At 33.8% G+C, this 12,450-nt stretch overlaps 2 protein-coding genes across 3 annotated transcripts; one reads left to right on the top strand and one right to left on the bottom strand.

The window, feature by feature from the left end:
* Positions 1-1,352: 1,352 nt before the first annotated feature.
* On the bottom strand, positions 1,353-7,404 carry LOC106669016 (disks large-associated protein 5-like). Of its 2 annotated transcripts, XM_014398263.2 has the most exons (12): positions 7,130-7,404; positions 3,592-3,722; positions 3,492-3,533; positions 3,381-3,425; positions 3,250-3,280; positions 2,803-3,177; positions 2,672-2,708; positions 2,373-2,610; positions 2,139-2,304; positions 1,985-2,077; positions 1,535-1,588; positions 1,353-1,475 (listed from the first exon to the last, which is right to left on the bottom strand). In XM_014398263.2, exons 1-12 carry the CDS (start codon positions 7,185-7,187, stop codon positions 1,369-1,371), a joined length of 1,377 nt encoding a protein of 458 aa, XP_014253749.1. In that variant the 5' UTR covers positions 7,188-7,404; the 3' UTR covers positions 1,353-1,368. The 2 variants fall into 2 exon arrangements, with proteins under 2 accessions (XP_014253749.1, XP_014253748.1); XM_014398262.2 differs by having other exon boundaries at positions 2,803-3,280.
* A 299-nt stretch (positions 7,405-7,703) lies between these two features.
* Positions 7,704-12,224, top strand: LOC106669017 (26S proteasome regulatory subunit 6B). Its single transcript, XM_014398264.2, has 8 exons — positions 7,704-7,961; positions 8,097-8,189; positions 10,730-10,916; positions 10,975-11,121; positions 11,189-11,392; positions 11,454-11,698; positions 11,771-11,995; positions 12,058-12,224. The coding sequence occupies exons 1-8, from the start codon at positions 7,929-7,931 to the stop codon at positions 12,169-12,171; spliced, it is 1,248 nt and encodes a 415-aa protein (XP_014253750.1). The 5' UTR covers positions 7,704-7,928; the 3' UTR covers positions 12,172-12,224.
* Positions 12,225-12,450: the final 226 nt, after the last annotated feature.

Raw genomic sequence — 12,450 nt, 5'->3', positions numbered from 1 at the left:
ACACTAACTTCCCATCTCAACCTCACCTCTCGAATTGTCCCTCCTTTTTGCCATTTTTCAAATGTCGTGTAATCAATTTGATTCTCGGCAACAACTGGAAATGGCCACAGAGAGCTTTAGTGAAGGTATACTTCATTTAACTTATTAAATTCATTAGTTTTCGTGGTCTAACTTGATTTGGGAAGTTGCTGTCCGAGTGGATCAAGGTCATGATAGCTCAAGTGGTAGAGCAATGGTGTATCTAGCCGAAGGTCATGGGTTCGAATCCCATTCGTGACACTGACTTTTTTATCTCAACTAAAAACCTTAATTAATTGAAAGATGTTAAATATAACTTTATTTTTCCATGCCCTGATGTCAATGTCTTTAAGTGCCACATTTCTTATAAATTCTAAATCATTTTTTTGTTTTTAACCTGACAAGATCAATGGGAAAAGCAATAATTTCAATGTGGATGGTAATTCTTTTATTTAATAATTTTGAGCAACGAATTGAACAACAAATTCCAAAACGCAGAGCCACAACACGATTCCTGAGGACAGCCTTTGGCTAACTTTCTTCTTGTTGCAGAAGCATTTGTAATGGTGCTTTTCTTCAAAATAAGTTTATGCAAGTACATATAAATTTCTGATACTTTTAAGTTCTCTTTGTATACCAGGTCAAAAGGAAGTATCAAATGCTCCCTTTCACATCTAGGGATATCATTAGTACTTCATTGTTTCTTTTGATCTAATCCAAAAGAGATAAAAAGACGCAAAAGGCAATTTTTGACAACAGGGGCATCGTGTGGATGCACCAGTTGTACTGTCAAGTGCTACAGTTACATCTCACTGATTATCATGAAATGACAAACATACATAAAATAATAAGCAGAAGGTTGAATAACAACAAATTGTGATGGCCCTGAACTATTGCCTGAAATTTATGTAGGCGTCTGTCTAGTGCAAAACCAACAGTACTGCCAAAACTAGCTATGAATTCTGCATTAGACTCATATGATGTACTGGCGTACTCATCCTTAACAGACAACCTTGAAAACAGATAAAAACATTTCTGCTTGCATAGCTGTTATATATGGATTTCACACTTTTTTTTATTAAATAAATTTATTTTAGTATTATATACTATTGTCATAAAACAAAATGTTGATTGTAGACAATATGGAAAAGAGTTTGAAATGCTGGATAATAATCTTCCATACAGAGTATCAACTACATTATACAAGAATTATAATTTATTTTTGTATACATATAAAACTTAGAATTAAAAAAACTGATGTACATGCATCTTTTTTTCTTGTTAAAAGTTTTTTTTTTTAATTATCTTAAAATAAAGTGATTAAAAATAAAATAAAAGGGAAAATATGTTTTATAATAATTTTCCTAATAATGACTGCCTAATAATAATTCCTGTTGAGGAGCGCCTAGACAGTTTGGCAGCCATTATATTCTTGTTGATTAAAGGAGTTTTGATACCTGTGGTAGAAAAGAAAATTTTAAAAAATTTTACTTTAACGGATAAATATATTACCTACCTTCAGTCCTAAGTATACTTTCAATTTCGCCATCAAATTTTTCTTCCTGGTGTGCTAAAAGTTTAAAAATATATATTAAATCAAGCCTTTATTGATTCATGTGTAATATTGTTTCAAGAGTAAACAATCAAAAATCCCTCCCCCCATTTTCGCCAACCCCAAAGAACAAGGGTCACCCTAGAGCCTAGAGTAAAGAGACCGAGGGAAGAAACTGGAAGTGTAGATTTTGTATTTTCAACACATAATAAAAAATTACAAATAATGTTTTATTTGTAATTTGGTCTTTGCCATTCATTCTGTCAGCTTATTCTCACTGGATCCATCTATCAAATTTGTTTTGGCTGCTCGCCAATTCCAAAGTCGAGGGTCTGTGTGCAATATATTTTCCTTTGGCTGTGTTTTCTGTTTAAGGTTTGCTTATTCACTAAATGGTTAAATTTATTTTTTTACCTTTGCTTGGTGTTTGAATAACTATATTTCCATTATCGTTTTTCACACTTTCAAACTCATCTAGTTCCTCGTTAATTTTCATTTCTTGTAGAGCTTAAAAAATGAGAAATATGTTTAATAAAAATGATCAAAATAATAATCTATAAACTAATACCTTTTGCCTGTCGAAATCTGGATTGAATATGGTTGAATTTGTTCTTCCTTTTTCTACCTCCTCTTTTACTTCTCTTTCTAGTCTGTTTACAATTTTCTTCATTCTCAAGCCAGTTATTTTTTTCCAACTGTTCCAATTTGGAAAATTTATCATCCAGTTGAGTTACCTAGTTGAACATCATTAGAGGAAAATCGATAAATAAGGCTTAAAAAGGACTCAAATAATCCACATTACCTGCAGATACATCATTTCCCAAAAGCCGACTAAATCCTCAGGTCTGAGGCACCCTGTACTGTATGTGTTGATCAAATTTTCAAATTGCTTGAACTTAGATCTCAATAGAAGCCTCGTCTGTCCGACAGTCGAGTCTACCTCATCCAATACAGAAATTGGCAGGTTGACATTTTCCTGTAAACGTTCCCAAGTATTTGCTTTTTCTGAGAGTCTTTCTATTTCTGAATTCAACCTTGTTCTGCAATTGTAAAAAGAAAGTTATCTTCATGTAATGAATGTCTAACGTTTATTATTTTTACCGATGAAATGATTCTACACTATCTTGCTCACCGACTTCTATAAAAAGAAATTGTTTTATAGTTTACCAATGTGGTTCAAAAAAATTTATTTTCCAAAATTTGAGCCTAAAAAATTGTTTTTTGTTTTATACCTGCATTTGCATTTTTCTCATGTACTTCTGAGCTGGGATCTATATCATTAGAAGTCACATTATTTGAACTTGAGTAAGATTGGCATTCCGGTTCGACAGAACAAGTTGTATTTGCATTTAAGCAGTCATTGTTTTCGTGAATAAAAGAAGTGCCCAAAATAACTTCTCCTTCATTCGTATCAGAATTATTCCCATCTTGTGTATCCAAGTTATGTGAAATACAATCTCCTGACGCCTCAGAAGTCGGAGTTTGGGAATAAAAGATCTGACTGGAATCTTGACAATATTCTACTGAATTTGGCTTTGTTCTAAATTCATAAAGTGCGTTCGGGGTCGTTTCTTCCTCAGAACTTGGTGTAGGAGTAGGATTTTCATCTGAGGGTAGATTTTCTAATAAATTGCTATTATCTCTTTGTAAAAAAGGTGTGACTATTGCAGACAGTTTACATTCATTTTTTGGATTCCGTTGTTTTAAAACCTACAAAAATCAATAATTGAGATCAAATGTTTGTTAAAAATTGTAGTAAGAATAAATTATGAACATACAAATTACAATTAATATTGTTATCTGAACTTACCTCCTGGGCTGTTTTTTGTACTTTATTGCTGCCCAAATCTGGAACCTAATAAAGAAAAATACAAATATGTAAAATAAATATTAACTAAGTTTGTATATCACTGAACTGTACCTGTTGATCATTTTCTTTTCCCTTTTTTCTCTGAAGAGGGTCCTCAAAACACAAACATATTTGAAATCAATGAGATTATTTTCATATTTGTTTGACAAACCTTTTTGGTCGGTTTCTGGATTGTAAATTTATTTGGAAGTTCAACATTTTTATTACTAAGAGGCTCCGTCTTCGATGTTATTTTGGTGTTCTTCACTTTCATCCCCAAATTGCTTTTGTATGGAGACAACCCTGTTAAAAAGTATATCTTTTCAGCATGTCTGTGAATTTTTTCTCTGCTTTGCCTTTGTCATCCAATAATTTTGCAGGTAAAATAATAGATAAATAACTATCATCAAATCCTTAAATAAACAGATAAATAGACTAACCAAAAAGTTTTAACAAGTAAAATATAAACAAGTTTGTTGTTGTGCCTCAAGGAAGCCGAGAGCCCACCCACAAAATGTAAATCATTGCCCCTGGTAAGCTCTCAACCATGTTTTTTTTTTTTTTTTACATTTACTTGGAAGTTTCCTTTCCCTATGTTACAGGTGTATCAGGAGGATGTGAATACAGGTAATTCAGATTTCAGAAATTTCACTCAGTAATTTGAACTGATTTTGAAAGTAAACCACCACCGATTTTCGAAAATTTGCTTCTTACGGTTGGAAATAAAATACGCAAGCAAGAAACAAGATTCAGAGCAACCATTATAGTCTCTCTGAGGCAAATGCTGCGCAACATGTCTCAAATTTTCCACCAAGCTGGGAGGCCATAGACTTGCAATTTTTGTCTACGGATAGTTGCAGAACAAGCAATTTGTTCATGTTGAACCAGCATATGGCCACTTACTAGGTCTGTCTCTATTCGCAGATTTTTTGTTCGAGTTATTCAAACACGTTTCAGCAATGCACCACCTTCATGAGGAACTGTCTGTGACTTTGTCCGAGTACGGTTTACATATTATTGGGTCCGCAGACCAAAACCCACCTATAAGCAATTTGTTCCCGATTTTTCTATAGACAACTGAGAAATTTGTCTATAGATAAAAGTTTGATACAGTTTGTTAGTTTTTGAATTTGGTGAGTTCAGGTTCTTTGCAGACGACTTAAAAAATTTTTAGTTGGTAATAATTGTGATATGCTTCAGCAAGAGTTTTCAAATCTAGTCAATTGGTGTGATATAAATGACATGTCCCTAAATATTGAAAACTGTAAAATTGTGTATTATCATAAAAAATCAAATCCCATTAGTTAAAAGTATAAAATGATACTGAATTGTTGGTTTTAAATAGTGTTAAGGCCCTTGGTATAATTTTTAACTAGTCTCTATTTCAGAGAATTGAAAGTGTGCAAAACATATTCCCTCCTCAGGTATGGAGCTTTCAAGCTCGGCCTAAATTTGGAATCTATTTCTGATAATGACTTTAGGTTGTTGATGAACTTATGTACACTAGAAAAGCATAGAAAAGTTGGCGACGTTAGTTTGTATCACATTGATAAATAATCTACTATGTTGTCGCAACTTTCAGAAGGAATTAAATTGAATATACTGGGGGAAAAAAGATATACAAATTTGTTTCAAGTTCCTATTTTAAAAAAAACTACATGGCCAACTCCGATGCTCAGAATACGCACAGATGCTAATAATGTTCAGTTGGATTTATTTTATAATTCATTGTGTTCTGTAAAAATATGTTAATTGTACCAAAAAATGGCTTTCCATAAATATATTATTAAGTTGTGCAATTTTGCACAAGAGGATTTTTTTTAAACAGCAATCCTGCATCCTTACCAGCAATTTAGCATACCTTTACGCTCATTTTTTCATCCTCAAGTGCAACTTGCTTGCTGATTATGAACACTGTTGTAATAGTTTTACACCACCAATACAATAGTGAATAAAGACATTTTTAAAATTAAATTAAATTAAATGCCCTTGATGATGATTTAAATTGTGGAGATTTTAAATCAAATTATGTATTAAGAGGTTTTGCCTCACTATTGGCGACAAAAGCAAATGATTTCCATCTATCTAATCGTAATGACTAAATAATTTTGAAAGTAGTAAAACAACAACTATGGCCAAAACATTGCCAAATTTAAAAAAATCAAAATTTCATTATTATTATTTTTACTAGTTTTCGTGGTCTGCTTGACCAATTAATATCATTCAATTAATTAAGGTTTTTAGTTAAGATAAAAAATGGCAAAAAGGAAGGAAAATTCAAAAAGGTGGGGTTGAGGAGATGGAAAGTTAGTGTCCGAGTGGATTGAGGTCACGATAGCTCAAGTGGTAGAGCAGCGGTGTATCTAGCTGAAGGTCGTGGGTTCGAATCCCGCTCTTGACACTGACTTTTTTATTTCAATTAAAAACCTTAATTAATTGGATTATTATTTTTATTTATTTTTTTTTTTTTAAGCAGTTGATTTGTATTTTTTAATTTTAGATGTAATATGTATGACCGTACAGGTTAGGGGGTCATCACCCTGTAATGTAGGACCACGGTAACAATGAGTGGTAAATCTTGGTTGGGTATATCCTGCAAATATGAGCTTGGTTGGGCCTCGGCATGTCCTTTTCTCTCAATCCAATTCCCAAGACTATGCAGTGAGTGCTTCAAGGAGACTCCAACAGATCCTTCCCAACCCTTGATTGCAAGGAGGATTTCCAGGCCCAAAATAATGGTGTAGCCTTGAGAACGTGGCACACTCTAAAGTACAGGCTGTATTTGTGTTTCCTGGCGCGTACGATCTCCTTAAGGACCTCTGCATACATTTGGAAGATAGGACGAAGGATGCATATAGCATGTGAGGATGCAAAGACGCCTACCCTGTCCCACGAAATGTGTTAAGGGAGTTGTTGGCTTGCAAGCTGGCCACGGCCAGCGGGTCAGAGACACATGGGGGTTAAGGTCCCCAATTCTGTCTGTGTAGACGGTGCAGCGAAAAATCATTCCAGTCCAGCTGTATGGGAATTGACTTGTAGTGGCTTAATGGTGAGGCTCCTGGCAAGTACTTAGAGAAGAGCCTGTTCGGTGGTGCCTGTATGGTTTACCCAACGACAGGTCCTCTAGGAGATGGTTAGAAATTCCACTTTAAACTAAACCACAGCCAGAGTGGATCCAGTAGTTGCAACAACAGAGCCCCTACACTCGGGGGATAGAGTTGTCTATGTGAACATGTTGGGAGACCGGCTGATGCATTTCAACCCTTTCAAGTATCCATTTATGTGCAGCACACGGTTAAATACACAATGTTGACCCACCTCTTCGTAAGAGGCAAGCAAGAGAAGGCTTATCTGTATTGATTAGTCTGTGGATTTGGTGGTTACTACACTGAACCTCACGGTGTTCACACGATCTACCGTGAGCAGAGGTGAATCGCTCGTAACTTGAGAATCTAATTGTGATAGGGCCTAAATTCAATGGGAAACATATATGACCCCTGTAATGTACTAAAATAAATAAACCCTGTAGCAAAGAGATCCTGGTTCAATAAAATTATAGAAACAATAACTGAAAACATCTGGTATAAATTATTCTATATAAGAGGATAAAACACAAAACGAAGGGACAAAGGTCCTGATAAGGAAACTACACCCAATGCAGTCCCAATGTAAAAAGCGGTTCAAAATGAAAATAACTTTGATCTACAAACCTGTGTGACGGACTCGAACGTACGAGACGAAAGGCGGCCTTTTATCCTTGTTATTCATTTTTCTTTTTTTCTTAAAGTAAAACCACTAAAACCGACATGAAAATTCGTTTAAGTGGTAAACAGCGGGCGACGCTCAGACACTGGTTGTTACTTGTTCTCGTACCTGTACGAGCGGGAAATACGACCGTTGTGTGAAACCGTTATATCGGTATCGATTCCAACACTCGATTGAATTTAATAATTAATGACAATGAGGACTTAAAACGCATAAACATATGTAAATGATAAAACATGTTATTTTCTTAATGAAAAACATTTAATACAATATATTGTGATATTTCTCCATGTGGTCTGATGAGTGATGAACCATATACATATTTCATAGCGCCCCCTCCAAAAATTCAAAAATTTTACCTACTGTGTCATACAAACAATTATTATTATTTATCATATGTTTTTGCGTCTTTTATACGCAATAATAAATTATATAAGTTAAATATAAAATAATTGTCGATTAAATCATGTTTGAATAAAGAATAATTTAGATAGCGTACAGTATGTAATGTTTTATTTAAAAAAGTTAGTCATAAAGTTTGTACAAGTAGTTTTGTTGAATGGTTAAATTGAGAATTTATGAAGGTGTAATTAAAAACATTTGAGAGAAAAAATGTAGTGATAAACATTTTCATAGAACAAACCTGGTCTATTGGACGGGCTCTGGTGTCGTTAAAGGTAATCTTGTGTTTGTGCTTGTTCCCTGTTGAGTGACATTGCTTTTTTGAAGAGGTTTCTCGCAACTATGGAAGAAATTGGTATTATTTTACCCGATAAGGCAAGTTTAGCTGTTTTCCAACGGGAAAAACGACACAAAAAAAACATTATTTTTATTATGTACAAATATAATGATCTAGGTTATTCACCTAGCCATGCTAGTCCAAAGCTCGTACTGATTTTTTTTCTATCGTAGGAGGAGAACAGCCAAGATGCTAAACTCACAACAATATTGGGCCCCAGCTTAACTGACGACAACGAGACACACGATTTGTTTACCAAGTTTAAAGTAATTCACGTCAACTTTATTTTTTTATAGCTTTTAGGCTTGACATGTACGAAAGAACGTTGCATTATAACTGATGTCATTCTTGGCTTCATCATAAGATTTTACCACAATGGCTGTTTCATATCTCATCTCTTAGCATGCATTTGTGCACAGATCTTGAATTTTAACAAGGCTGGGTAGTACATATTAAATATAATATTTGCCTTGTGAGAACAGTTTAGAGTTGATTTGAGGCAAAATTGGTGATTTGGGTTGTGAAAATCGCTATCACTTTTTACCCATGGATTTTAGTGTTCACTAAACAGGCTGCATCAAAGAAGCAGGAAACAACTTTGGATCCTGATAGGATTAGCAGGACACTGAATCATCTAGTTGATATAACACAACATGACACAAGCATATTGTTCAAAGAAGCAGAGGTGACACTAACACCTTTTAACAAACAGCCACACTTGCCCTCAATTGGGATGTACAACATAACAGTAGAAAAAAATTTAAGCACTGAAATTAGCCCTAATAATCAAGTTCCTTGGTGAACTAGGACTAACCGGTGTGCTATTATGGTGATGCAAAATTAATGCAGGGATGTGTGGTGTTTAGTGACCGTTAATTAATGATTATTTAAAGATTGTGAAATGCAGTCTGGTGTAATGTAGATTTAGAAAAATATTTTCTTTATCGTGCCGTTTCGATCTTTATTGAGCACTGGCTACCCACCATTACCCTGACATGATTTTGACTTCAACAGTCCAAAAATATTACATACAGAACAAAACAAACATAACAGTAACTTTTTAGAAATGAGAGAAACATAGCATCAGTTACAGAATGGACACATGCAAACTCAGTCGTTGCTGCTATATCATTAATAAAATTCATTATCAATAACATACATATAGCATACAAAACAATCATTAAATTCCACACATCAAATATTTTTACATAGTCTAATTCTTCAACAATTTGTCTTAACTTTCCCTAATTAACCCTGTCTATATAATCCTGTAAGGATAATCTGGCCGAACCATTACCCATTTTTTCCCTTTGTCGGCTCCTTTCACCTCAAAGAAGCTGACTCATATAAATATGATTTTCTATCCCAACTTCCTTCCCCACCCCTTCAAAATCCAATGTATAAACATGAAACATCAATATCTCATTGGCACTCTCAACACGACACACAGAAAACAAACACAATACTTTTTAAAAGGATAGTTCCTACTCACAGTAAAGTGAGTTACTGTGAGTAGGAACTATCCTTTTAAAAAGTATTGAACACCACACTCACTCCATCATTTATCATTTCTATTAAGAAAACAAACATTTTGAGTGAGTACCTTGATATTAAATACTACTATTAAATTAATACCTTGATTGAGTCTAAAATTTCTATCATTGTATAAATTCATTTTTTCACATCTTACATTAAATTTGAGATGAAGGTTTACAAACTTTAAAAAATAAAAAAGCATATATTATTGTGTAACAAAATGGGCAAACACAAAATTATATACGTACATAGAAATAATAAAATTAATTGGTTTACTGAAAAATAGTAATGTTACTTTCTTGTTTTGTAAATTTAAAGCATGTTTGGTTTTTGTGATGAGTTTTTTAGCAGTATTTTCATTCAACTCCTTCGCCAAATCAGTATTACAAACCAAAAATTTATTAACAATGTTCACCGCTGTAAACGTATTACACTTGGGCAAGACAATTTATCGGAAACTTCTTAACTGGCATTCTCATCAACATTATTTTCCCTGCCAGAAATTTCTGCACTTGTTCCTGCAATAATTTCTTCATCCGTTATATTCCTATGAGTTTTAAGATTCAAGACTAGAACATCCTGCTCACTTAGCAAAGCTTGCATCCAGCCTTAAAGTGATTCTTCACTAACTTCTTGAATTTGAGAGATGGAAAGACTGTCAATCCTGAATCCAGCATGTCAGAAACAATTCAAAATCAATTTACACAATCCCTTGCCTTTTTTAGCATCAGGATACTATCCAGTACAGAGTTATTCGATTCTCTCTAATTTTTAGTGTGATCAATGATTTATAAAACTATGTTTTCTGAAATTAACTTTCAACGATTATATCACGCCGTGGTTCATTGGTTGTCACACCAGCTTAGTGTTGGGACTGTGCAGAACAAATGTTGCACTGTTTAAATGATTTTGGAAAAATCATTTCGGATGTTATTAACTTAAAAATGTTTTCTTTTTCCATCCATGGTGTGATATTTCAACTATTGTTCAGAGATTTTTTCCTAAGGCCTGGGTGATAACGAACCTGCATATTGTTCATTTCTAATCATTTTGTACTGTTTATTCATTGCAACTGTGTAACGTTTGGTCCCCCAAGACACCATCCCAACCAACAACTGTTTTGAAATCTCTCTTTGCATCGTTTAATCCACTATAAAAAGTTAAAATAAAGATAATTAAAATTAAATACCAATAAACTGAATGTAAATAATAGTTCATTTTATATGAGAACTAAATTCCACGTATCAATTTTTAATTTTTTTTTTCTCAGAAACTCCAGAGGCAGTTGGAATTTTTAGCAGTGCAAGAAGAATATATTAAAGATGAACAGAGGAATCTTAAAAAAGAATATCTTCATGCTCAAGAGGAAGTAAAGAGGATCCAGAGTGTTCCGCTTGTAATTGGACAGTTTTTAGAGGCTGTAGATCAAAATACTGGCATAGTCGGAAGCACTACTGGTTTGTTTATAAATGAAAAATGTCGTTGTATATCTTTTGATTGTTTATTGAATTTCAGGATCGAACTATTATGTAAGAATCTTATCAACAATTGATCGAGAGCTACTTAAACCATCAGCAAGTGTTGCTTTGCATAAACACAGTAATGCCCTTGTTGACGTTCTCCCACCTGAAGCCGATTCGTCTATTTCTATGCTTCAAGCAGGTATTGTATTTGTTTACCGTTAATAAAGTTTAAACTTTGTTCATTTTTTTCCTTTGATTTTGTAAAGATGAGAAACCAGACGTTCAATATGCTGATATTGGTGGAATGGACATGCAAAAACAGGAAATTCGAGAGGCCGTCGAGCTACCTTTAACACATTTTGAACTTTATCGTCAAATTGGTATTGATCCTCCTAGAGGCGTTCTTATGTATGGTCCACCTGGATGCGGGAAGACAATGCTTGCGAAAGCTGTAGCTCACCATACAACAGGTACCTTTGCTCAAATCAAATAAAAGGATTTTTTCTTAATATTTTCATTCTATTTTTCCAGCTGCTTTTATCCGTGTTGTTGGATCTGAATTCGTTCAGAAATACCTAGGGGAAGGGCCAAGAATGGTAAGAGATGTGTTTAGGCTGGCTAAAGAGAATGCTCCAGCCATTATATTCATTGATGAAATAGACGCTATTGCCACAAAGCGGTTTGACGCGCAAACTGGTGCAGATAGAGAGGTTCAAAGGATTCTTTTGGAACTTCTTAATCAAATGGATGGTTTCGACCAGACCACTAACGTCAAAGTACTATTTTATGATTTATAATTTTTATGCTGTTTTTTCCTCCCTATAATTTTTATAATTATTATTTTTTAGGTCATAATGGCTACAAACAGGGCTGATACTCTTGATCCTGCTCTCCTAAGGCCAGGTAGGCTTGACAGGAAAATTGAATTTCCTCTCCCGGACAGGAGGCAAAAGAGATTAGTATTCTCGACCATAACTGCTAAAATGAATCTTAGTGAGGAAGTTGATCTTGAAGATTATGTTGCAAGACCAGACCGCATATCTGGAGCTGATATTAATGCCATCTGCCAAGAGGTTACTTTTAACTATGGTTTTTTCTTTTATTTGCCAAAATATTAATAAACCTTTATTTTCAGGCTGGAATGCATGCTGTTAGAGAAAACCGATACATTGTACTTGCTAAAGACTTCGAAAAGGGATACAAAAATAATATTAAGAAGGATGAATCAGAACACGAGTTTTATAAATAAATTTGAAAAGTTTAATAAATTTGTAACTATTATATGGAATTATTTGGCTTTAATTTAATATTTTCCTTAACACTAGTTTTTTTGTAAAACTCAATAAATTGTTTAATCGTTAAAATGAAATCATTACCGAGTTATTCAAAAGTGTCATTTTTATTTTTAGCATTCACCTATTTGAACCCAGCTCATGGAAAAGCTTAAAAATAGTGTAGAAATAAAATTAATTTAAATTATAATTTATTATATGATTTTTTAAATGGTGTTAATGCCCTGGGTCAGTTG

This window comes from Cimex lectularius, unplaced genomic scaffold (genome assembly GCF_000648675.2).
Source record: "Cimex lectularius strain Harlan isolate CLEC.00 unplaced genomic scaffold, Clec_2.1 scaffold249, whole genome shotgun sequence".
Taxonomy (NCBI): Eukaryota; Metazoa; Arthropoda; class Insecta; order Hemiptera; family Cimicidae; genus Cimex; species Cimex lectularius.
Note: the sequence above shows the minus strand (reverse complement) of the source record. Positions and strands in the feature narration are given on the sequence as shown.